The 26,379-nt window shown below is 35.9% G+C and overlaps 1 protein-coding gene across 2 annotated transcripts; it reads left to right on the top strand.

Moving 5' to 3' along the window:
- Positions 1-1,205: 1,205 nt before the first annotated feature.
- On the top strand, positions 1,206-25,074 carry COPS2 (COP9 signalosome subunit 2). Of its 2 annotated transcripts, none has more exons than XM_026060513.1 (13): positions 1,206-1,313; positions 11,896-12,009; positions 13,086-13,163; positions 14,030-14,155; positions 15,524-15,613; positions 15,796-15,873; positions 16,687-16,861; positions 17,891-18,069; positions 18,213-18,265; positions 20,490-20,587; positions 22,470-22,552; positions 23,647-23,705; positions 24,320-25,074. In XM_026060513.1, the coding sequence occupies exons 1-13, from the start codon at positions 1,260-1,262 to the stop codon at positions 24,462-24,464; spliced, it is 1,332 nt and encodes a 443-aa protein (XP_025916298.1). In that variant the 5' UTR covers positions 1,206-1,259; the 3' UTR covers positions 24,465-25,074. The 2 variants fall into 2 exon arrangements, with proteins under 2 accessions (XP_025916298.1, XP_025916297.1); XM_026060512.1 differs by having other exon boundaries at positions 15,503-15,613.
- The last annotated feature ends 1,305 nt before the right edge of the window (positions 25,075-26,379 follow it).

Genomic DNA, 26,379 nt, shown 5'->3' with positions numbered 1-26,379 from the left:
AGGGGAGATTCTGCCAGTTTCCCTCAAACAAGCTCCTGTTATCCCCCAAGATTAACGGCTACCGTTAACTTTGAGGAGCCGAGCTTTTCAAGCACATTTACAAGCTCACTCATTATTTTACTGTGTATCTTACAGCCCCTAATACTCAACTCATGGAGCTTTAAATGGGTGTACTAGGAAAACTATAGTGCATTAGGATTTCAGCCTTATGGATGAGCAAGACTCTCTAAAACTTGCTCCTATCAATTGCTTATAAACTTTTCAAAGCTTCATTTTACACACTCTCCAAATATTAAAGAGAAATTACAGCTTTCCAGGTTTGTTTGCAAACCGAAGTTGTGGCATCCAATGTCATAATATTGCACATTCAAAATACATGTTTAATTTGGGACATACATGCCCGAGGTGTAGACATATGAGAAATGAACCAACTAACAATTCCGGAACAGAAATAGGGTTTTTTAAAAGACTTAGCAGTGACCACAGAAAGAAAGCACTGTCAGAAACTGTAACAATGTACAAAGACCCGCAGAAAAATCTCAGATCCCCGTAGACACCACACGTGCGCCTGGTAATCGCTGAGCGCTGCAGACTGCGGCAGTCTGGCAGTGCCCAGGGTTTTTCTTCCTTCGCTCGCAGGTGGCAGGTGATTGCGCCAGGCTGCTCAGAAAGCCGCTGAGTCTGTGCTTTGGGAGGCCTGCGTTTCTCATGGTTTAGGCAAGGTGTTTTAAAACGTTAAAACTGATGATGCCATGCTCGGACTAACCACAGAGCACACAAGGTGTATAAAAGCCCCGAACGAAGCAAGTAAAACGCAGTGTTCAAACAGCTGTTGCCGAGGTACCAACTAGGAGCAGTTTTTTGAAACTACTTTTACATCCAGAGGCGTTTAAGTGAGAAGACCGCGGCAGGTGAGCCCGGGCGGGAGCGTCCACCCCAGGGGGGGCCGAGGCCGAGGCCGAGGCAGCGCGGCGGGGGCCGGCGCCCCGGGGAGGCCGCGCCGGGCCGCGGGCCGCCCCCCCGCCGCGGTTGCTAAGGGCCCGGTTGCTAGCGGCGGGACAGGAAGCCGGCGGCTGTGCAGCGCGCATTGCGGTCCGGGCGGCGGGGGCGGGAAGGGAAGCGGGGCGGCGCCGGGGTTCCGGGCTGAGCCGAGCCCCATTGGGCAGGCGCCGCGCGGGGTTGTGGGAGAAGGGGCCGGCCGCGGCGCCGCCTCCCGCTCCCGGCCGCCTCCCCCTCCCCCCGCCCGTCCGCCGGCCAAGATGTCTGACATGGAGGATGATTTCATGTGCGATGATGAAGAGGACTACGACCTGGTAGGGCGGGCGGCGGGGCGGCGGGGGGCCGGGCGGGCGGAGGGGGGGCGGCCGCCGGCGCTGCCGCCGCCGCGGCCCCTCGGGCGCTGCCCCGCGAGGCAGCGCTGACAGGGTGAGTTTCCCTCGCCGGGCGCCCGGGCACCAGGGGGTGTGGGGGCTCCTTTCGGAGCAGGCCCCGCCGCCGCCGCTGCCCCGCTGCCCCGCGAAAGCAGGCCGGCTTCGGCCCCGGGCAACTTGCTAGGCCCCGGGCGAGCCCCCCCGGGCCCGGCGAGCTTGGGCCGCTGGTTGCCGTCCGCAGGGGTCGGGCTGAGGGGCGGGCGCCGCGCCGCCGGCGGACTCCTCCTGGATGCGGCCGAAGTGGCTGGCACCGAGCGAAGTGATAAAGTTGGCTGCCCTCCTCCCCCTCCCCGGCCGCGAGGAGCTTTTTAGGGGTAGATGTCAGTCATCTCCTAGCGTCAAACTGAAATAAAGTGGGGGGAAGAGAAACGGGAGTGAAGAAAAATGGCCAAACAGTCCATTTCTGATGCAACATGCCAAGGGTGTACTTATTTTTAACTTTTCTGGTACCTAGTCTTACTGAGATTTGGGGTTTTTTTAATCGTAGGCTTTGTTTTTTGTGTGTTATAGCTGGTTATATTTTGTCATAAGCTTTTGTTCAAAGCTTTGACAGTTAACAAAATGCTGTTTACAATTAGCAACAGACCAATTTATCCCGGAAAAATTGGGGCTATGATGTGATTGTTTTGATGCAATGCATCTCTTTAAAATCATTAAAAGCAAATTTCTTACAACGTCTTAGGGGAAGGTTAGTAAACTAAATAGTTGTCATATTTGAACTAAAAGGTGTTTGCTGTGCTGTCTAATTAGTCTTACATGGTGGCTTGAGATTTTATTCTTTTTTGCTTTTCTGAGTCTTGCGTAGGCCTTTAGAACTGAGACTTTTTAGAAGAGCTTTGTGTGGTTGAGGCTTGATACTCTGTATTTCATTTATTTCAACTAAACTTGTGTTTCTAATACTTCAGTTTCACTAAACAAACCCCAAACACTTTTTTTCTGGAAGACTTGCTTTGTAATGAATGATTCGATGAGCATTACTACTGAAAAATTAACTTAAAAGACTTGCCAAACTTGAAATAGTTTCTGGGCAGTTTTTATTATGAGCCGCTCAGTATGGCTGGATACACTGGATACATAGTGAAAGTGTCTGTTTTTGACTTTTTAAAGTGATGTAAGAGTGCTTGTCTGACATATGTGGTCATCTTAACCTTATGAGCAATGTGTGTCAGTATTCCAAGTACCATTAGCCTTCCACTCACCTTTGTGAATGAATTCACAATCTTTTAGAAACAAATTTCCTGAATGAAATATGTTTAGACTATTAAAAATATTTTGTTTATCCAGTTTGTTCCAATGTAAATTTCCATTTGTTTTTATTGATGCTGAAATCTATATCCCAGTTTAAAATACTGTGTTTATTTTCCCATGTGATACGATCAAATGAATACAAAACACAGCAGAATGTATACAGGATGAGAATCGGAAGTTTAGAGAAATCATTGGAATGGCATTTTTCAGTATTTAAATCCAGCTGTCTACATATAAACTGGAATAAGTCAGCGCAGCTCCAAGCTCACAAGGGTTATGTCATTTTCACCAAGTATTAGCTGCTAGTCTTATGCTTTTTCTTCCTTCTGTGTTAAGTACTTTCTTTATCATAGTAAAAACCTTCCTGAAACTTCTTGCTTATGGCAAATTTCAGCTGCAGTAGTTACTTTTCATGGAATATTTTCATCGTCATTAATTACTGCTAGCTCAAACCTTTCCAAAATATAAAAATACTGCTCATAATAATTAGGAACATGTTAATTTCTTGTTTTCAGTATGTAATTCCCATGTAAAACATCAAAGAATGCTTAGGCTGTATCTTTAAATAAAACAGACTTTTAGATCTAATTTGGATTTATACCAAATTAAAAAAAAATACACAAAAAGACAGAATTTAAGAATAAGGATATTCCAGCTAAACTAGTTTCAGCATTCTTGAACTGACAAACCATGACTAGACATGGTTTTTAAATGTGCTTGGGACTGTGATCACAGTGTTCTGCAAAACTATTTTGGAAAATAGTTAAACCTTCTCTTAAGTTAAGGCCTGATTTCTTCTTTTTATGTTGATATAAATCTAACTAAATTAAGAGGACACTATAAGAGGATGCATGTTTTTCAAGTTCAATTTAAAGGCTACATTCAAAAGACTGAGTTCAGGACAAAATACACAGACAAGTACAGAATTAGAAACAAAAGAGCACACCTCAGTGTTGGTGAATGAGTGTTTTGGAAGGAGTAGGAGATAGAAATTACAGAAACAGTCAATGAAAGAAGAAACAGAGGACTTGTTTTGTCGGAGAAGTATAGCACAGTGAGCCTTGATTGAGATGACCCGGCGTATAAAAACAGTAGTAAAAACAAGACTCCTAAAAAGTTTTCATTTCATTAGGTTTTATTAGAAGGGGCTATGTCTGTTCCTCTTTAAACGTGCTCTTCACCTGCTGATTATGTAGAACCAACCAGTCAGTTATATTTCTTTATGTATGCAAATGTTTCACACTTGAACTGAAATGTGAACTGAAAGTCTGAAGTCCCCTCTCTTTCTCAGCTTCATCATCCTGTGTTGTTGGTTTTTTTGTATAATCAGGGTGATTATTACTTATGTTAAACAACTGATGACTACCTGTTTTACAGATCATAATTTACTGTTTCTACTTAGTTTTTCATTGGGTTAGGAGTCAAGGGATTTGCATGTAAATGCCCTCAGCCACTCATACCGAAGTTAGCTTTATCTATTGGAGGTCTTGATATCAGCAATGAATTTCATTTATATTTATGGGTAGATGAACCTAAATTCAGAATTTGCTAATAATGTGCAGTGACAGCTTTGATTATTACATGGTTTATTCCACTTCATGCTTCAATAAACAGAATAGTGTTTGCTAGTCATTATGAAAAACACGCAGTTTTAATTTCTGGTCTGGTGCTGTTAGATGTGTCATATGATTTCAGTGCAGGTTTTTTTATTAGTTTCAGCTTGAGGGTGGAGAGGGAGGAAGAGAGAAGGACCATCATAACTACCATCCTTGTTCGTAGTCTCAGACAAAAAGCTATGTTTAGAATTGACTTTGAGACTGAACTCAACCTTTCTCCAGGTGGTGATTCTTCCAGGCACAATGACAGCACAATGACAGTTGTTGTAACATATCATCTTGGTTTTAGTTTTGTTTTAAAGATATAAAAAATTTTATGCAGTGGTCTTAATGAGATATCTTACTGTACTCTGAAATTCAATTTAAAAATTAAGCTGGAGGAAGGATAGCCAAATCTGTTTGCTGAGCGGTTTGACTATACTGCAACAAATATTTGTGTTATGTAGGTGCATTATTTCAACGACTTCAGTAGAAGAGTTATGTACAGATCAAATGAACGGCCAGCTGTTTTCACCACAGTGAGATGGCCACAAGTCCATCAGAATCAAGGACATTGTTCAAATATGGAGAAAGTGCTTTCAAATTACTAGGGGTTTCCCTTTTCAGGCTGTGTCAGTATTTGGAAGTATGCAGTCAAACATTTTGTTTCAGGCTGTCAGAAAGACAGCTTAGTAAATATGAATTGGTTCACTCTTTCTTTCCAACCATAAGAAATATACTTCATTTCAAAAGGAATTCCTGTATGCTACCAAACCTGATGAGTAATCTCATCAGTAGTCAGTTTAATTTTCCTACTTTATACTGGCATGCATTTTTAATAGACATGGTTGAAATTTTGCAGAGGCACTGTCACCTCTTCCCAATCTTTACATTTCAGTATTGCCGTCATTTAAAAATATGTATATATTGCATGCATGAGAGTGATAAGGCTGCAAAAATAAGCATTCAGAACTTGAAAAATACAAAATCAAGCAGTTTACCCTCTTGTGTTTCTTTGTTATGTTTAATTGCATAGGTATATGATTTTTCTTTGAACAAAAATGTGCTTCACAGAGGACATGGGATAGACTGTTGTCTGAATTAATTCCTGCTTAATATTTTATCTAGGTTCAGTTTGTGTTCTGATATTTTATAAATTCTCTTCAGACTCACCTGTAAACACAGAATTAGTGTATTTTGGGGCTTATTTTGCCCATTACCATAATATCTTGAAAGCAAGTATTGAGACAATAAGTATGAGAATGATTTGAGATTAGTCTGTAAATTCTTTCCATCTGACAGTTGACAAGTTTGGTATAAGTTCTGGGTTTTTTTTTTTCCCCCAGAGTATTTAGCCCTTCATTCAGAACAAAACTTGCCTGGATTTGGTGTGCAACTGAGTGTTAAACAGGAGTAAATTGAATTCTAGTTATCCTAAACTGGATTCTTAGAAAAGAAGGAAACAAAGTTATGTGATTTGCCCAACATTACAGGAGAACTGTATGATTGAGGTGGGGAAGACAAGGTGCTTCTGTTGGACACTATTTACACGTCATAATACCGGCTTTTTCTTTCTGCAGTCTCCTGTCTCATTTCTGTACATCTTTCAATTTCTGCTTTTAAAAAATAAAACAAAACAAAGGGAGAACACTCTTTCCAAGGAAATGTACTGACCCCATTGCAAGTCACTGGCAGAACTAGACTCCTGAAGCTGCTTCACAGACTGCTTATTCCTGGTGTCGGTAACTGACTGTTACAAGCCCCCGTGAGAGCCAGCAGGCACTAGAAGGAGATGACTCGCAGAGTGAGTGAGTAAGAGCAGAAGAGCACAGAGACCTGGAACATGGAGAAGAAAACCAGGATTCCTAGTGCATGGTTGAGTGGTTGCAGACTTCTTACACAAATCACACTCTTGATTTTATCCTCTCAGATGTCTCAGTTCTTTTTCTTCTTACTTTTTTGCATTCCAGTCCAGTTGCTTTCTTTATATTCATGTGCCTGGATACCAGTGGCAGAAGCACTCAGAAACTTCTCAGTGCTTTTTGTCCTGGTGCCTAGGGGCCCAGTGGTCCAAGAAGAGCAGAGGCAAAGAAGGTTGTTCTTAGCACTAGGATGGTGATGGTTGGTCACTCTTGGTGCCAACACATATGAGCCATGTGGGAATAGTGCATGTTCATTGTAGATGAAATGCTCAAGAAATTTAGCTGGCAAGCTAATAGACTAATATATTGAGCAGTTATAGTCAGGGTTTTTTCACTTGGCCTCAGGTGGGCATTTTTGTATTAAAAAGCCCATATCACTGGTGCTCTTGCAAAATATCAGGTCCTTACTCAAAATCCTAGACTTAGCAGACCTCCTAAATGCCATAGTTATGAAGCACAGTTAGCTGAATAAAACCAAAGTTTTACCAGACTTCTTCTCAGAAACAACTGAACACAGAAACAGTTGAAGTGGTTTGAGATAACCCAATGGCTGAAATCTGGTCTTGAAAGTTATGTTCTGTATAGCTGCTTTCACTTTTTATTGAAAAAGGTTTACAGAGTAGGAGTTTGGTTCCTATGCAGGTAGCTGAACTATTGTTATATTCTGTTCTGTATTGTTATACAGAAAAGCAGAAGTTCAGATTACCACTATACGTTTGATGAAGAGATTAGAGAAAGGCTTTAGACAAGAGAGAAAACATGAGAATTAGTAACTAGTCAACTGTAGTTTTTACAAAATATTGATTTCTTTGGTTTTGCACGTTTGTCAGGTTAGTGTGTCACTCTCCTGCTAGAATGCTACAAATTTACTGTTAAATGTCACTGATAGTGTTACAGTGTCCAAGTTCATCTACACTATGCTGTCTGTGAGGAGAGGTGCCACGCTTTAAGTTCTCTAGGTAATCTCTTGAGACCACATTGACTAAGGCTCCTGTTACGGTCTTCTGATACCACAGCTGGTTTTCTCACCCTCCCTGGTCACCTGCTCTGCTGCCATATCTCACCAGCCTGTGGATGGTGTCTGTGTAACTGTTGGTCTGTTCTCTCAGCCACACCAGGATCAGTCATCGCCCCCCCAGGACCCACTCAGCGTAAGCTGTTCAATCCCTGCAGCTAAGGGAGAAGGGGACACCAGGACCAGCAATAACCAAAGAGGGCGAAAGAGGGTGAGGGAGGGCTGGGTGCTCTTAAACTGCCTTTGCTGCTGGAGAAATTGTGAATGGATCCATGCCCTAAATTTCATGATTAAAGCTGGGTGAGATGAATTATTTTCTGTATGTGCTCTTTGTAGAAGCTGAGGCCTAATGTTTTAAAGCTGTTTACTACACAAAGTGAATTTTGTGAAAACTCAGTATGTAATTTAATAAAGATCAGTAAATTACATTGAATCTGTGGTACTAATTTAGCTTTTATTAAAATTGTTTGAAAGAATTACATCCCAGTCAGAGTGTATTACATCAGAGGTTTTATTTCCATTTGAACTGAGCTAGTATGGTATTTTTCTTACCCCAAAAAGCAATGTGATAGAACTGAATTGTTTATAACTGACTAAATTTAGAATTTGGATGTTCAATGGAGCAATACTTAAGTAATGTTTACAGTCTTTTTTTAAATTCTTTTTTTTTTTTGGTTGCACCTGACCATTATAACTTCATGAGTAACAATCAAAAAGCCATTTGTTTGTTTTGTTCTTCTCAAAGGGAGAACTGTGTGGGTTTCAAAAATGAGCTCTGTATGCTCAGACTTCCACTCTGTTTTAATCTGTGCTGATAGTGTTGATGTCCATTTAAATAAAATCACTAAAATCTTCATCAAAAAATTTCTTAGGGCTGTAACTTTTTATGTCAGCTCAGGCTAAAATATAGCACACAGATACTTTTGTATCTTGAAGTTTTAATTATGAGTGTTCTTCACTGTGCAGAATATTAGGTCCAAATGGTATAGTAGAGATGTTTAGAGGTATGCTGAAATGCTTTTTGTAAACCTGATATTCTCAACTTAATCAACACTGAATTTTTGTTCACTTTTATTTTGGTACTACATTGTTTCATGAAACAAATTTTCTGCATAAAAACTGTTGAGTTGTGGAAGTTTTTCAGGCAGGAGGCAGGGGGATGGAAAATTAGAGTGATGAAAGTTTAGGTGTTGGTATCTGAATTTGGTATTAAAAGAACTTTGCTATTTTCAATATAGGAAAGGGAATGCATCTTTTTCTTAACTTGAAATTTGAGGAGACAGCTTCACGCTCTTCCTTTCCCTCTTCTTTCCTTTTGCTTTTGGCAAAAGCTGAATATTCTTATGTTCTTTCCATTCATCACATGCATCAAAAAAAGGCAGAATAGAGTGCTGGTCCTTCTGAACTGATCAGCACTTGGCATAATTAATGTTGATATTTAAATTGAGATGCAGCATCTAAATGACTGATCTGTTATTTTAGATTGTTTACAGATTCACTGCATCATACTTAGTTCATGGTTTTAAGGTTTTCTTTACCGCCGTTAAGTCTAAATACATCTTTTAAAGTAAGCCCTTTAAATAGTTTGCATACTTATGTGGTGTTTTTAAAACAATCCATTGTAATATCTGGATTGTAAACTCCTTGAGGCAGAGACTTTGTTTGAAAAGCACCTAACAGTGTGAGGTCCTGGTCTGTAAATAGTATTTCTAAGTCTGATAAAAATAATGTGGCTTATTAATCTCATTGGATTTGACTACAATAAAGATATTTTATTGCTTGGTCTTAGATTGCCTACAGGACATAAAGTGGTCTTATGCTTTATATATGGGTCTGATCTTTCCAATCTTACTTAATGTTTAGTGCTGAGATCTATAAGATGTGTTACATATGAGCTCTCTGAAAGGGTACAATAAGGTTAATTCACGTTGTCATATATCCAGTTAACTTATAAATGTAACACTGTTTTTCATTCAATTAAATATTTCTGGATAAAGAAAAAAAAAACTCCCCTTCAATCTTTTTTTTTTTCTTCCAGATATAATAAAAGTATTATGGCAAATTTAAAAATAATATATGGGATGCCTGAATAGCATTGTAGGTGCCCCAAACCAAAGTTGCAATGGTGATTTGTTCAGCTTACTACCTGTGAAACCTAACCCTTCCAAAATACGTAAAACCTAACCCATCTAGGCATGTATCTTAACTCATTATGCCCTATTCTCCCTAGGGCAGCCTTCATAAATGGATGTATCCTGCTAATAAACTGTTTCAAAAGGGAGTAAAGCATTGCTTTGAACATGAATTCCAACATGAATTCTCTCTCTGAAATTGCTAGGGATTCAACTCAGAGGTCTCCATTAGCTGTGTTTAGGTCTGTATGCCATGAAGAAAAGCAGAATTCCTGAAATAGGGAAGCCCATCTCCTTGAGAGCTTTGAGTCAGTAACATCATAAAATTGATGTGAGGCAAATAGGCATCAAATGAAGGTAAAATATAGCTGTAGCAACATAAAACACTTCCTTTGCTGCATTTCAAAGTAATTCTATTAGGAAAAATTACTCTCTAGACTTAACATTTATTCTTTGTTATATATGAATATTATGAAAATAGCTTTATGGAATATTTAAGTAGCATTGAAAAAAATGAGCTGAAAAAAGGCGTCCCGCATAAATCCACATCCAGAATCATTGCCAGAGCTGAGACAAAAACTTAGATATTTTTTGGTTTTAGGCTAATAGAGCACATTACTCCTGAAAAGGAATTAATTTAGTTTGCCATCCTTTTATCTTTTACAAATAGATACTTCATCCAAAAAAAATTCCCCCATTGTTCAGGTCTAGTATAAACAAAGCATCAGCTGATTACAGGTATCTTAAATGCTGTGTTGTTTAAGCTTTCTCAGTGGATATCTTCATGAGGTGCCTGACATGCTACAGCTGTTGGCATCTTGTATATATTCTTGTAGTTGCTTTATCTCTGGTGGATCAATGGGGTAAAGAATTTACAAATATATACCAGCCAAGATGAAAGTCTTACCAGTGAAATAACATGATAAGGTATTTGCTTCCTGTTTGTTTTGAAGTTTTCAGTATTAGGTCTATAGTTCTTTGGGAATGCAGAAAACGGATTTGTGGAATCCACTAGGCTTTTAAGTCCATTGATTTCTTACTAAATAGTATACTTTGAGTAAGTATAAATAAATGCATACTTGAGCAATTCATCCACATGTGACAAATTGAAACAGAGGTGTTGTATACTGGCAGTGTGATCTGAAGGTTGAAAGATAAATATCTCAAGGATTATTTGAGTCAGTTAGAAGTTGCCATAATTAATTTTTCCTATTTAAAACTTCAGAAAAGTTAAACTTTGAAAGATTCACTTGCACTATAGGGAAGAGAGAGCTATTTTTAAAACTTCTTATGCCTCATCTTTTTTTTTTTCCTTTCTTTCTTTCCTTCCCATGGTTTTGAAGGACTCCATTAACATTAGCAACATACAAATGAACAAAAGAATAAATGCTTATAGTGCAGAGGAAGAAGTACAGTAAAAGAGGAAATGTCATCTTAAGGAAGAGCACCTAACTGTGTGTTGTTCATATTGTTATAAGGGAAAGTTACTCTGATGATACTAACTTTGAGGTTTTAAAAAATCTGTTAAACCTTTCATCTCCTAATAGTTAAACACGTTGTTGAGAGAAGTTGGCTTAAAAATGCAGGGATGTGAAATATTTGCATGATTCTTGTAAACTTCAAATAAATTTATTTATTATTTGGGTTTTGACTTTGTTAGTGTTTTGTTATTCACGCACTGCAATATTGTCTTACAGCAAAAGAAGATCAAACGCCTAGTTTATTTTCATCAGGAGAAGCCCCAGGGTACTTTAAAAAAATAGTGTAATAATTGGTAGAAGTAAATTCTGCAATTTGTTTGGTGCTATTGTACATGACGTGTAATTATTTGATTAAATTATTTTGTGCCCACACTCCACCCTCCTCCCCTTGGCAGTAACTTTAGTGTTCTCCCAATCATTTCCTTCTCAGCAAAGAAGCAGCTGGTGTAATCATCATTATTCTTTTTTATTATTATTATTTCCATAGACAAGTATGAATCTTTATGGTATAAAAAGGGAGATTAGAGATTCACGGAAACTTTTGATGCCCTCCATTGCTGAATCATTACTTGTATGGCAACTCACTCACGGTCTTTTTTGTGGATGGTAAAGGTCACATAATATAGTGCCTTTTGGCAGTGGCCAGCATGTTTGCTCCCCTGTACAGAAATGACATATGCTGTTAGGCATCTGTTCTTAAACACCAAAATTGGCTAAATTTTAATAATACAGTCCATATTTACCATAAAAACAAAGTCAGTGAAGTTATGAGAGCATCATAACTAGAGTTCATTAGTCCAGCAAGAAATCTGTTCACAGGCAAACGTTGGTAGCCAGTGAGATTGCCCTGATAATGGGAGAGAGAAATAAAATCATTGTATGAGTCCATGTGTGTTACATGCTTTGAAACTGAAGATTTTATGTTAATATACCTGCATTTTGTGTCAGTTTGAGCAATATGTTTTATTACATTCTCTCCATTGTCAGTGAAATATTAGAGGTGTTCTGAACCTTTCTTTTTTTTTCTCTGGTATTTATTTGTTTTTCTTCTTTTTCTTCCCTTAAAATGTAGGAATATTCTGAGGACAGTAATTCTGAACCAAATGTGGATCTGGAAAATCAATACTACAATTCCAAAGCTTTGAAGGAAGATGATCCCAAAGCAGCACTAAGCAGTTTTCAGAAGGTTTTCAGTCTTTATATTCTATCTTTTATTTTTATTGGTTCTCTACCACTGCAGTTGTATTTAATCCACATTAAAAATATCTTCTTTCCTTTTGAGTTATTTTCTAGAACTTTAAGAGTAAAGTTTAACTTATTAATGTGCTAAGTTTATCATTGGGCTACTTAGATTCCTGACTGACTGCCTTTTCAGGACCACACTTAGGGAGCATAAACAGGACCATGAAGCCGTCCGATTTTATAGCAAAACTGAAGTTTTTAATCTTCAGAACTCACTAAGTTAATTAAAGAATCCTAAGAATGTTTTCATGCATCAACTATAGAAACCAAATCTATTCCTTTTTTAAAATTAAATGGCTTTTTCCCCAGTGTCTTACTTAATGCATTATATTTGGTTCACAACCTGATTCCAAAGCTTTAAATGCATAAATACGAAGTGATACATCTAGAGAGAGTTTCTTTCCTTCACGTCAGTTTTAAATGTTTTATGTTTGCACACTGCCACCAGAAAGCAATATGTTAGCTATTGCTTTTTAAGGAAAAAGTAGATTTTTGCATCTTTTGGCTTATTTATTGTATGTAAAGTATATATACATGACTTTAAAACTTTCTAAAATTTTTGCTTACAAAACATTCTCTTAAGTGTGTTACATTAAAGATTGCAGCCCGGAAGTCCTTCTGATATGAGAAGAAATGATAGTAATACAGAAGTGTAATTTTTTAAATAATTTAGGTCTTTTTATTACAACTTTTTGTGTGTTTGTGTTCATAGAGTGACATTAGAGTTCAATGTTTGATGTTAGATAATAAAAAAAATCTATAAATATCTTTATCAATCTATAATCACCCTCCCTCCATCAAGCTAGGTGTGAAAACTAGTAAGATACATACCCCTAACTTTTTCAGCGATATCATGGAAAAGTAGAATTGAAGAACAGCGCAGAGTAGAACATTATTGTAAGGAAGAAAGCGGGGAAAAAGGCATGTATGGGATGTGTATGTTTTAAAAGCGGTACAAATAGATTTACAAATTGAAAAAAGCTTTTGTAAACATTGTTTAAAAAAATTCTTCTATTTCAGGTTTTAGAGCTTGAAGGTGAAAAAGGAGAATGGGGATTCAAAGCTCTGAAACAGATGATTAAAATAAACTTTAAATTGGTAAGAGTTACAGCTATCACTTGAGAGTAAATGGCATAAATATGGATTTGACCCATAGTTCTTAAATTATTATTTAAACTTATGACTATGGCAGCAAAATCTGCCAGGACTTGGTTTTTTGCAGCCTTTTGTGGCTACTACAAATATGGCAGGAAAATTATGTTGTGGTTGCAGATGAAAGGCAAAATGTAAACAAATAGCTGCTGTAGTCAGTTGAGATTGCCTGAAAGTCTAAGACTCAGTCCTTGTTTAGGTATCATACCCTAGCTGTTGGTAGATTCTGTGTGTGAAATCAAAGCTTGTAAAATAAAGTACCATCCTTAATCAAACAAAGAAAAAATTTGTCTTTTCTAGAAAACTTTGGATTTAAGAACTACTCTTAAAAATACTGTTTTATTGGATCTTTTATATCAAATTTTGGAAATAGTTTTTTTTTTTGTTTTGGGGGGGTTTTTTTAGAGCTTCTTTTATAAAGTGGGCATTTGTTGTTATGGTATTAATGTTCAGATTTCAGTTTGAATTGCAAACGGCTAACCTGTGTATATATATGTAACACTGTTCACCAAAACAGATCAGTCAAGAATATTTTCATACTACATATGCAACCATTGCTGACAGTTGTGTAAGTGTCTCTATTTCCTAAATGAGAGAAACATGTTAAATACCTGTTCTATGGAGTCTTGGTGAAGTTGCTTCCGATTCTCCTGCTTATCAGTAAAGCAATGATTTAAAAGATCCTTATAGCAACCACTACTGCATAGTCTTTCTATTATGCTTTGTTTTTTGTATGTGTATTTGCAAAATGTAGTTTGATTTTTTTTTAATCATTGAAACCAAATTTCATAACTTTTTTTTTTCCTTTATAGACTAACTTTCCTGAAATGATGAACAGATATAAACAGCTATTGACCTACATACGGAGTGCAGTTACAAGGAATTACTCTGAAAAATCCATCAATTCTATTCTTGATTATATCTCTACTTCCAAGCAGGTTAGATTGTCAGTTCTTTCATCTTGATGGTATTCCTCTTCACATTTTTAACTGTGGACTTTTTTGTGCATAGTAGTGTGGGTTTTTTGACCTTATTAGAGAACAATTGCAGTATTAATTTGTTGTCATATGTTAAAATATGTTTCCCACATTTAATGGATTCTATCAACATGCATGATAACTTTTCATAAATTTGTGATTTTTTTTTTTAATTAAAGCAGGCTGAATATTGTTTGGCAATATTCACCTAGGATATCCATGCTGTAAAGTAAAGTTTTTTAGCATAATAGCTGCACACAGTATGTGCAATCTCAAATGTAATTTGTAATTAATTAATCCATTTTACTTTGAAAAAGTCTGCAATGACGTGTTGGTGGTAGATACCATCTGTCTTTGAACAGACTGTGCAAGCCAGGTACATGTTCATAGATATACAGCTCGGCTTCTTTTCTTTTGTGTTGTTGTAGAAGCTTTACAAGTAGTTGAAAGCTTCCCTAACTGACTACCTGGAGATAGCACCAGCATATGGAGGATCATTGGTTTTCAGCAATGACTCGTGTCATTATCACAATCCCTCCTGTCCTGCCAGCTATAGGAAGGGAAAGGTTAACAGATGAATGACACTTTACCCTCAGGTCTAAAAGATTGGCTTGAACTTTACCTTGTGGGCAGAGTTGAGTGTGTTTAGTCTAAAGGCACCTGGAGCCAGACCTGGAGGGACAATTTGGAAATTTTAAGCTGATCTATTATCCCTACTGCCAAAAAGAACAACGGCCATAAACAATACTAATGCATTCTCTGTAGAACCTTTGTTCAGTGTTATACTCAGCACTTTGATTTCCATTTTGGATGTTATATTTTCATTTTTTATGCAAGGAAATGGTTTGATGCACTTAAGTTTTTAGCTTTGTTTCATGCAGTGTTGTTAGTATAGAAAAGTATCTTTTCCTTTGACCACTTCTTTTTGGGGGGGGGTAAATCTTACTCTTTTATCCTTTTTGATGTGTAAATTCTTTGCTTTTTTGTTTTTGTTAAGTAGCAGTAGTGTTGTCTATTAGTGTTTGCCTTGTGCTACACAACATAAGGATTTTCTTACTTGCTTGTAGAAGGTGGACAGGTGGCTTTCATTTGTCACCAGCATGTTTTTTAATGATAATATCTATTTCATATAAAAAGAACAAGCATACTTTGATTTGTTATTTTAGAAGCTGATTTTACAATTTAAAAGCAGACATTCAATAAGATGCAGATTTCTCTATCTTTCTTGTTTTGAAGTTCAAAAATGCACTTTTAGTTTGTTCAGATTGACTTTATTAACAGGTACAAATTTGCTGTTTACAATTATAGAATTCTGATTTTTTATGTCAGATGGATTTGCTTCAGGAATTCTATGAAACAACACTTGAAGCTCTGAAAGATGCTAAGAATGATAGATTGTGGTTTAAGACAAACACAAAGGTAAAATATATAACTCATTATTTTTTACTTTTGTTTGTGACATCTTCAGCTAAACCTTATAAGCTATAATTATGAAATCCTAATAGACCTTGATACTTCAGCTCTTTTTTTCTTTTTTCTCTATTCTTTTCTTTACTTTTCTTTATCCTTTTCCTTTTTTTTTTCCTTTTTTTTTTTTACAGCTTGGCAAATTATATTTAGAACGAGAAGAATATGGAAAGTTACAAAAGATTTTGCGCCAGCTGCATCAGTCATGCCAGGTAACTTTATATTCTAAATCAGTGTAGCTTAGTAAACAACATTGATTTTTCACATCTGTTGTTGGCCTTTGAGGCACATTGTTGAGTTTTAGCACAGAAGAAATCCTGTGCTTGCTTTAACTTGTTATCTGTTTGATAACATGAACTAAAAATGATAAAAGTGTTTTATTCCTTGGCAAAAGATGATTTTTAAAAACAATAATGCACAAGTACTGATTGAATAAGTTTCTTTTTAGTCAAGTGCAAGGTTGAAAAGCACATGTGAATCATTATTTTAAAATGCAAAGAAGATTCCTGTGAGCTTTAGTCAAAGCTGAAACATATAGTTGTTACTTGCCCCCATTTGGAAAGAGAGGGGGGGAATTAAGCCATGCAGCCTGCTGTGCTTTTTTGTGTCCCCTTTTCCTCATCTGGCATTGAAAATGGGTTACAAATATCTGGGAAATGGCTTTGTTATAGGCAGTAGAAGGGTCGTATGTATTATCAATATATATGCTCAGCCATTACATTTGTATACTGAGAGAGGCTTTTTTTTAAAGGGGAGTGGAAGAGCATAAAGGGCAAAGTTCTGAAAGTTATTATAAGGAAAAGTTTTAATTAGACAAAAATGATAACGTGTTAATAAATGGCTTCAGAATTTGGTCTATGGTAAGTTCCTTGAGTTTTCTGTTTATAGCTATTTCAAAATTTAAAATTTTAGGAATATCTTTATTTCTGACAGGAAGCTTCTGAGAGTATTTCATAATCAATGTGTAAAGCTGAAATCACTGTTCTCTTAAAATTTCACAGTATTTATTACTTAATCTATCCTAGACTGATGATGGTGAAGATGATCTAAAAAAAGGTACTCAACTACTGGAAATCTATGCTTTGGAAATTCAAATGTATACAGCACAGAAAAATAACAAAAAACTTAAAGCACTATATGAACAGTCATTGCACATCAAGTCAGCCATTCCTCATCCACTGATCATGGGAGTTATCAGAGGCAAGTTAATATTGAACTTCTCATTTAGCTTCTGTTGCATAGATTAGTTTTGTGAAGATCTGATATTATTTTCAGTTTCAACTATAAAAACACTGCAGAGAATCCTGTAGGTTCAGAGTCAGACAAGCCTTATGTGAATAAGGGACTACGAATGCTGTCACTATGGTTTTATCATTTAATGTTTGCCCCTGTGGGATTTTGGCACTGCTGCTCTGGTCCCAAGCTGCAGATGCACAATGGGACAGTTGGCTACATGTGGCATAGGAGAGAAGCAATGGAAGAAGGGGGGAAGACACGAGCTTCCTGACACCCTGGCAGGCAACGAAGGATAAATACACAAGGCTTGACAGGGCTGCTGGCAGAAGGGACTGTTGTTTCTGTAGTCTGCTTTTGTAAATTTGTGCCTGATGTTTCACCTTACTAAAATTCATCAGGAACAGAAGAGTTTTAAGATGTGTTGAAAATATTTATTATCAGTAAAGGTGAATTATAGTGGAAACATGCTGCGTGTCTTGAAAACACCTTTCTCCAGAATACTGTTGTGCCTTCTTTCTTCTTTTGGTGTAGGCACTTGCACAGAAGGTCAGGCACCAGTGGATACTTCAGAAATAAAAGATGAACAGTATTTTTCAGTTTGTTTTCTATGTAGTTTTACTCAAAATATATAGGGAAGATTTCATAAATATAGGAAGTCTATTGTCTTTGAAGTTTATTGAGATAAATTCCATTTGAATTTTAAGTATTTTAACATAAGGTTAAAATAATTATTGGCTGCAAGGATTGGTGTACTTTTAGATTCATAGTGTGGGTTGGGTTTTGTTTTGTCTTCTTTGAAATGGGTTTATTCAAACGGCAAAGCTGTGTGTGCAGGCCCTAGTGCTTTTTCTAGTGATTTTAGAGAATGAAAAGACTCCTGAAAATATTTCAGTAATCTATTTAGAAATAGCGTGGAACTTCTGAGTACAATTATTCTAGTCAGCGACAAGCACGCAGTGTTCCTTTTTGCTTCATCCTGTGTTTTCTTTTCAGAATGTGGAGGCAAAATGCACTTAAGAGAAGGAGAGTTTGAAAAGGCACATACTGATTTTTTTGAAGCGTTCAAGAATTATGATGAATCAGGGAGCCCCAGAAGAACGACTTGCTTAAAATACTTGGTCTTAGCAAACATGCTGATGAAATCTGGAATAAATCCATTTGACTCTCAGGAGGTACTTTTATAAATATGAATAAGTCACTTTCATTTACTGCCTTTTTTTTATTTTTAATAATTGATAGGGAAGTTACTAAAAAAAGACAAAGGAAAAAATATTTAAAATCTAAACATGCATATTGTGCTTTCTGTTCTGTGTAGGCTAAACCATACAAAAATGATCCGGAGATTCTAGCAATGACGAATTTAGTAAGGTAAGATTCTAAATTTTCCAGAGAAGAAGAAAAAAATGTAGTGTCCAAACCAGGAATTGGATATTTTTGAGAGGTGGCTTCTTTGTGCACAACTAACACAAACATTTTTTTCATAAATATTGAGCAAACACTGGTAGACTGTTTTTCTTAAGAAATTGTTTTATTTACTTTGACATGCACCACAATCTATCCTATACCAGGTAGGGGGAGGGGGGAGAAATAGTGTTTATCTTCTGCTATGGTGAATTTCTTCTGCAATGGCAAAAAATCACATTTTTCACTAAAAGTTCTCTCTCCTAATATTGCACCTGGACTGTAGTGTTTGGCTGATTGTATACGAAAAACTGAGATAATTGACATCTCCTACCAAAGCCAATAGAATAATTGGATGCATTGATATTTCATGATTACTAAAGGAGTTTCATAACATAGGAATATGAAATGGAATTCTCAAGCAATATCCCTTATCCTTCAAATATGTGAAGATCAAAAGAATGCTTCATTACCTCTTACAGGCAAATATGAAGCCAGAGCTTTTTGGATATTTAGATCATCAGACAAAATAAAGTGAACTAAGGCCATCTTTGTATTCTGTGCTATGAAGCTAACCTTTTCTGTCCACTCTATCTTGCCTTTGCATTAACAAGTAAGAGAATGAACAATGCTTAAGAAACTTCCCACCTTTTCATTACGTAAGAAGTAATACGTGCTTGCATTTTGAAATACACGATTAAAGTCATGTTGGAACAAACCTTGCTTTGAGATTACTATGGTGCTGCACCATTGTATGCACACAGATCATTTCTAAAAGTGAGGATGCTCGTCCATTATTGACATAATGATGAATACATGATTTGGCAGTTTATTAAGAGACTATTTCCAATAATTCCACTTCAGACATGTCTTTTCTACTTCACTTTCATAGCTTCATGTGAATTTGAGGCAGAAGGAACTCCAGATGGCCTTACCCAATCTGATTTTATTCATGCTCCTAATTGATATCTTTTATCTTGACATTTGAGTATAACAGCTTCTTTAAAATTAATAATGCAATTAAAACAGTGTAGATAAGAAAGTTGCAGAAGATAAAATCAATTCCAAATATTACAGTTATGTTTTTAATTCTTCCTATACTCTACATTGGGCACTTGAATGCTTTGCGTATTGTAAAGAGAGACTTCTGGAATAAACAATAGAATATACTTAATTGAATTTCCATTTAATTATGAAGTAAAATTTATTGGTTCCATGTGATACAGTCCTCTCTGCTGTTATAACTCCATTTATAAACTCCTGAAGTTCTATCCTAAATTTAACTAGTCTTTTTCCTGCCGCTTTTACAGGATGTCTTTCTTGACCAGTTTAAAAACACTTTGAAAATGTACAGAGACTATGAAGGAGAAATATATGTTGTTTTTAAAATATTCAGTGTTAATATCAAACAGAAATTTAAGGCAGGAATTGAACAGTACCTCTTTCAGGTTAAAGATCATTAGCCTGCAGCTTAATATAACTAAATTAGTGTGTAAGCTGCATTGGTTAGTATATAGTCTCTGTTATGACTGACTGTCCCTGTAAGAAAAGATGATAGATTTGATTTGTAAGTCCATTATGTTTAAGAAAATGGTCTTGTTTCAGCAGCTCTTATCGCTCATATCTTTAAATGCTGCTGTGGTGCCACTATTGAACAATAATTGGTGTCCTAACCCCTCTTCTTTCTGTAACCTTTATTTAGATAACAATATTAAGTAGTTAAAGAATATTATAGATACCAAGAATGAACTATAAATCTAAAAGGTAATGTTATGCCAAAATTACTCTCAGTCCAAAAAATCAACTTTTTCTTAGAATTCAGCTTTCTAGAAGTAGCAGCAACAAAAACCCTCTGAATCCCTTTTCTCTGTTTGTTGCATAAAATATGACTTTATTAAGCCAAAATTTGAGTAATGATACTGTCCAAAATTGGCTATTTTTAGGGTTTGGGTTTTTTGTTAATAATAGCTTTTTAAAGTACAATGGTTTGAGACCAGTGCACACTTGCAAAAGAACTAACTGATCATTCTAAACTTCTGTATATGCTAACAAAATATGAAATAGGAGAAAGATCTTTTCTGCGGCATCTCATTGAAAATAGTTTTTCCTTATGAAGACTATAGAGAACAAAGTCTTATGATGACACTATTTTACTTCTAAAAATAATAATCCAGTCTTGTATTTTCTGAAGTGCCTATCAGAATAACGACATCACTGAATTTGAGAAGATTTTGAAAACAAATCACAGCAACATCATGGACGATCCCTTCATAAGGGAGCATATTGAAGGTATTTTCACAGACTGTTTTAATCCTTTCTTTTCTCTGCTTGTTATGCTGTTCGGGTTTTTTGGGGTTTTTTTTGTTTTGTTTTTTTGTTTGTTTTGGGGGGGAGGGTTTTTTTTGTTATTTTAAGATTTATTTTCTCTGTGTTGAGTATTGTTTGTAATTATTACTTACGGACAATTCCTTTACTGGTTCTTCTTTGGAAATTAGTCAGGGCCAACATTCATCCTAGCAGGTAGAATAACTACTAAGAATTGCAGGATTCATGAAGAAAGGATATTCTAAGATAATATCTACTGTGATGTCACGCTCTAAGTATTTTGGATTTAATTTTTTTTTTTTTTTGCATTGGTGAAGGATTGAATGAGAGGAACCCTTAATTAGTTGCAGAGGTTGTTCTTATCAGTCTTAACAGTTAGATGTTCACTATTTTATAAGACGAACTTTCTGCTTCAGATCAAAAACATAATATGTAGACAACGTAATGAAGGCTGCATTAATAAATGTGTAGAAATAAAATATTTAACAAGATACAAATTGTAATGTGTACGTTGAAAACAATGTTTGGATTTATAGTACCTCTACATAGTAAAACAGGGGAACACAATAATACAGGTTCATTAATTCCATTAACAGTTAGATGAAATAAAGTCTCTCCTGCAGTTTGTCATTTATCGGAGAATTTAAAAGCCTTGTGGCTTGCAGATAGTGTCCAGTTTTTCAGATGACTACTGTTGATTCATCAAGAGCAGCACTTACTTGGCATTGCCAGATCAGTTAACTGGATGGCTGCATGAAAGAGGAGAGTTAAATCCAGAGACCTGGTTTTCTTCTTGTTTGTAAAAGAGAAGATGGCAGTCAGCAGGGGAAACTAAATATAACCCCTCTATTGCTGTTACATGCCGACTACTGGTAAACTTCAAAGTCTGGTAGGGAAGACTGTAAGATTAAAGAGATGGATGCTCGCGGAAGAGAGAATGACAGTAGAAATAGAAAGCAAGAGAAGGAGGACAGCTGAACCTAAGGACTGGAGAGACTTTGAGTTTAACCCGTTATATGACATTGGTCTGCCAATAACATCTGGGGAAAAAAGACATTCTCAGCTTTTTCACAGCCTACTGAGATGGAATGCGTGTCCCTGGTTTTAATGTTTACACATCTTGCTTAGTTGTTTTAATCTCATTAGTTTTATTGAAATACATAATCCAGTCTTCAGTATTAGTTTTCATTAAGTGAACAGTCCTTGTGTAACCAGTTAGGTAAAAATGGATCTAGCTCTTTTTCTGTTAATTTACAATGTTAATTTATGTTTTAATTTTATATTACTTTTCTTTAATAATGTGAAAGTTACTAAAACAGCTGCACTGTCTTACTTAAGCAAAATCAGCCACTTCATGCAGACCCTGTTTTATAACTCTTCTTCAGTTTCTCATCATAATTATACCTTTAGACCCTGAACTTTAACTTAAAATGTGAATATACCCCATGAAGTTAATTGTATGCAGCTTTAAGTTTCAGAGCCATAGAAGTACCTTTTCCCACTTTTGTTTAAGGCAAGCATTACAGCCATGAATTAAAGGGGCAGGCGTACTGTGATTTATCCAGTTAGTTTGAATAATTTAAATTTTAACAGGGAATACATTGCTCCAGGTTTAAACAATTAATCAGCTTTATCTATACATCTTCAAAGTTACATATTGTCAAACTATGCTTGAAAAAAGAGGGTGTCTTTATTTTGTTTTCCTCCCCCAGTCACCAAATGTGAAACTACTCACTACCTTAAAAGATCATGGTAGGTAGGATATAGAAAGATACAAAGATGGAAATGTATTGCATCTTTATTTAAGTACTGTTATTTTTACAATATTTTTTTTCTTCTCTTGCAGAGCTTTTGCGAAACATCAGAACACAAGTGCTTATAAAATTAATTAAGCCTTACACGAGAATACATATTCCTTTTATTTCTAAGGTACATGCCAGTGGAGCCTTGCATTTGCTTAAGTAAATGATTAATTGTGAATAAACAGCTCTTAAATAAATAAAGCACTTCCTGAAATAGAACATCTAAAATATAATCTAAACCATAATGTAGTGCTGATGCACTGCTGACACCTTTGCAGCGCAAAAATGTAAATGTCAAGTATCATCTCACTGCTTTTTAATGATGCATTTCTAAAGTACTCAATTATCGTATTCTACTTGGTGTAGAAAAGTGCTTTTCTGAAGAGAAATGTAGAAACTGAAATTTGCGTAATTCCTAACTATACACAAATTTTATGAACATGAAATTCCAAATTTTAATCCCTCTTGTTTAAAAAATATCTTCAAATGTCTGTCTTGTAAGAATTACAGAACTGTGGTAATAGAACAAATAGATTGTAAGACAAAACTACTGATTTCATTCTCTAATCAGAAGAGAACAAAATCAAAAAACAGTAAATGACAGCAGGACTGTTTTCATCTCCTGTGAGTCTTTTACAGTCTCTGATTTTTCTTGCAAAAATTGATGGCATTTCAAAATATATTATGAGTATTAGGGAAGCCCAATTTTTATGCTTGTCGTGTAAAAACATACTATAAACCTAACCTTTTTATATAATAAAGCTTTGTACACTTTCTTTTTTGGGGGGAGGGAGGAGGACGGAAGATAGCCTTAACATTTGCAGAGCTTACTTGAGCCAGATGTTCCATTTAGCTCTCTAAACAGTTTTGAACATGGGCCCATTCTTTTCTGATAATTACAGTCTCATTTTATATCCTGATCAGTTTTTTTTTTTTATTTATTTTTTTTCTTCAATATAGTCAGTAAAGGAAATCTTTTCAGGAGCTTCCAAAAACTTTGCTTTAGCCTTTTCAGCCTTTTCTGAAAGGTTACTGATCTCTTGATCATTGACAGTATATACTTTGGGTGCAGTTTTTTTGCTTGACAGATCATTATTGATTTCATACATTCTAACATAAGAGACAGAAATCAAATCAAATTCAGACATAAAAATAAAGATTGGAAGGATTTAATGTTGCAAAAAAATAGTAATATAATGAGATGCTTTTTTTTTCTTTTAGGAGTTAAACATAGATGTAGCTGATGTGGAAAGCTTGCTTGTGCAGTGCATATTGGATAAGTACGTACTTTCTTAGTTCTGGTCATTAATTGCTTTAAAATAATCAAACTATACAAGAAACAACAAACAATATTTTTGTGTGTGGTGAAAATACCATTTGATTCTAAAACCAAAGAGTGATGTTGCTGAATTTATTGTTTGTGTTTGCTTGGCTTAGGAGCAGTCTAGTATTTGTAAGATGTGAGCAAATAAGTTATACAGAGAGATTGAGTGGCACGTATTTACATTAATTTTGAATTTTGTAATAAATTACTTATATTAAATCTCCACATTTTATGATTCCTTGTCTTAAAAGAACTATTAAACATTAAATTGCTTCAGATTTTATATGTGGGTTGTAGATGCATAGGTATAGATTATTATATATAATGCATATATATGCATTGTCCACTAAATGAGTTAATTTGATTTCCAGTCATGATGACAGCTAAATAGGCAGTACTACATGAGACAGTATATAATAAAAGTGGGCAGTATATTATAAAACTGTTAAATTCTGAAATGGATTCTGCATCTGTGTTTTGTATAAGAAGACCTCTTATTTTGCCTCTGATTTATTATTAGTTTCTATTTCCATGTGCATTAGAGATTTATATTTATTTATTTATTTATAGCACTATACATGGCCGAATTGATCAAGTCAACCAGCTCCTTGAACTGGATCATCAGAAGAGAGGCGGTGCACGGTATACTGCATTAGATAAATGGACCAACCAACTAAATTCTCTCAACCAGGCTGTAGTCAGCAAGCTGGCCTAACAGAAAACAAGCTTTTACAAAACTACTTAAGGCAACAGTGCAGTGATGTAAACCTTAAAAGAACTGGGAATGGCAAAACTACTGTCGGTTGGTGTGCCCTGAAATTATTGGAGTTATGGCAGAAGTGCTTTTTTGATCAGCTGGTTTGTGTTTTGCTGCTGCATTTATCCCAAGAAAAACAGCTTTAATCTCCAGAAGAAAACCAAAATGCCACGGGATTTATGCTGTATTGACATCTTGCCCTAAACATACAACATCATAGTAATTTGTCAAAGGGCAATTAATGACCAGAGAGAAGATTTTTGTCATGATTTTAAATACACTGACACGTTACTGTTGGTTAAATTTAAACATGTTTTACCTGCAGAAATTCTCTCACAGAAATAACCTGCAATAACTTGAAATGCATACCCTTTTGAACACTTCCTTTTCTCATGTATAAATTGAAATGTTTGCTGCATTTTGCAAAATGTCAATTCTCCAAAAATGTGTCCGTATATTTCTGTACCTGCAGTGTAGTAAAGGTTTAGAAGAAACCCCATAATTATAGTGGCATACTGTCACTTTAGGTTTCAAGCAGCAAAATAAACAGTGCAGTTCAGAAATTGTACAGTTTGTTTCTTGATGTGCTTTCATTATACTTGATTTTTACTTTCGATAATTTAAGAAAATAAGTACTGCTTCATCCTCACCTTACTTATGAAGGACAATGTGGAGATTTTAAATCTAAACCTTGTTATTCTTTTGATTTTTTTTCTTAAAGTGGTAATCACAAATACTTAGATTAAAACCTGACATCTAGCCATCTTGCTAACTGATTTTTATCTTGCAAAAAAACAAGCTCTTACCAGTCCCATCTAGTTGATAGCGGTAGGTATTTAGCACTTCTCAGGAATATGCTCTTGGTTTTGATTTTGGTATTTTAAGAATACAGGTTTGTCAGGCAATACTTTGGGAGTAGAAAAGTGGACCCTAATTATTATCGCTCTTTGACTAATTAGGTCAGGTTGTGGTCTTTTTTTGACTCTTGAATTCTGTGTGAATAGAAACACAGGTTTTGAAAGCAACAGAAGCATTTCTGCACTATGTGTATAGAGTGGGGACTAAGCACCGTGATGTCAGGAACAGTGGAATACGTTCCCTCCCAAACATTTGATCGTATTTGAGTTCCTTCAGAGCTGCTGTTCAAGTCATGTAATAGGCACTACCTTCTGTGTCCCAAGATTTTGGGATCATCATTTAAAACAAAGCTGTAGTTTTGGCCACAGCAACTGTTCTTCCTGTGGCAGCTTGTTTGGACAATTTCTCTGACAGAGAAGTTCTCTTGCGGTTCTCAGAGAAGTAAAAGAAATTTTGCACGTTCACTTCTTCTGTAAGTGCAACTACTCCAATTTAAAGGTGATGGTATGATGCAAATAGTGCAGAAAGCTGTGCCATGCACAGTTTTTGCAGTAGAGGGAAAAATATATATGTGGAGCAATTAATGCCACAAAAATGAAAAAATAAACATGAAGAAGCCTCCTGTAGCACATACATCTATCACCTATGTGTAAGATAGCATGGTAAACTGAATGTTCGTTCTAGGACAGGATTTAAATAGTTAACAGCATACATGTAAGTGGGGTGACATTAACTTTCATTTGAAAGTTAGTTACGTGTTGCAGAAAATAATTTTGCTCTGTAGTTGTCAATGTAAATGAAATTATTTTCCTTGTATCAATTAAGGGTTAACTTAATGTGTTGCATAAATAACACGATGCTGACTCTTGGTGAGCATTTCTCCTTTACTGATGCATATTTTTACCAGTAGATGTTTTTAAATTATTCAGTCACTTAAGAGTAAAATATGAATGTAAGTTGAAATTAGTTTTTAAGTACAGGCAAAGGTTGTCTTACATTTCTTTTTTCCTTCAAA

This window comes from Apteryx rowi, unplaced genomic scaffold, assembly GCF_003343035.1.
Source record: "Apteryx rowi isolate R43461 unplaced genomic scaffold, aptRow1 scaffold_17, whole genome shotgun sequence".
Taxonomy (NCBI): Eukaryota; Metazoa; Chordata; class Aves; order Apterygiformes; family Apterygidae; genus Apteryx; species Apteryx rowi.
This window is presented reverse-complemented; position numbering and strand designations above follow the sequence as displayed.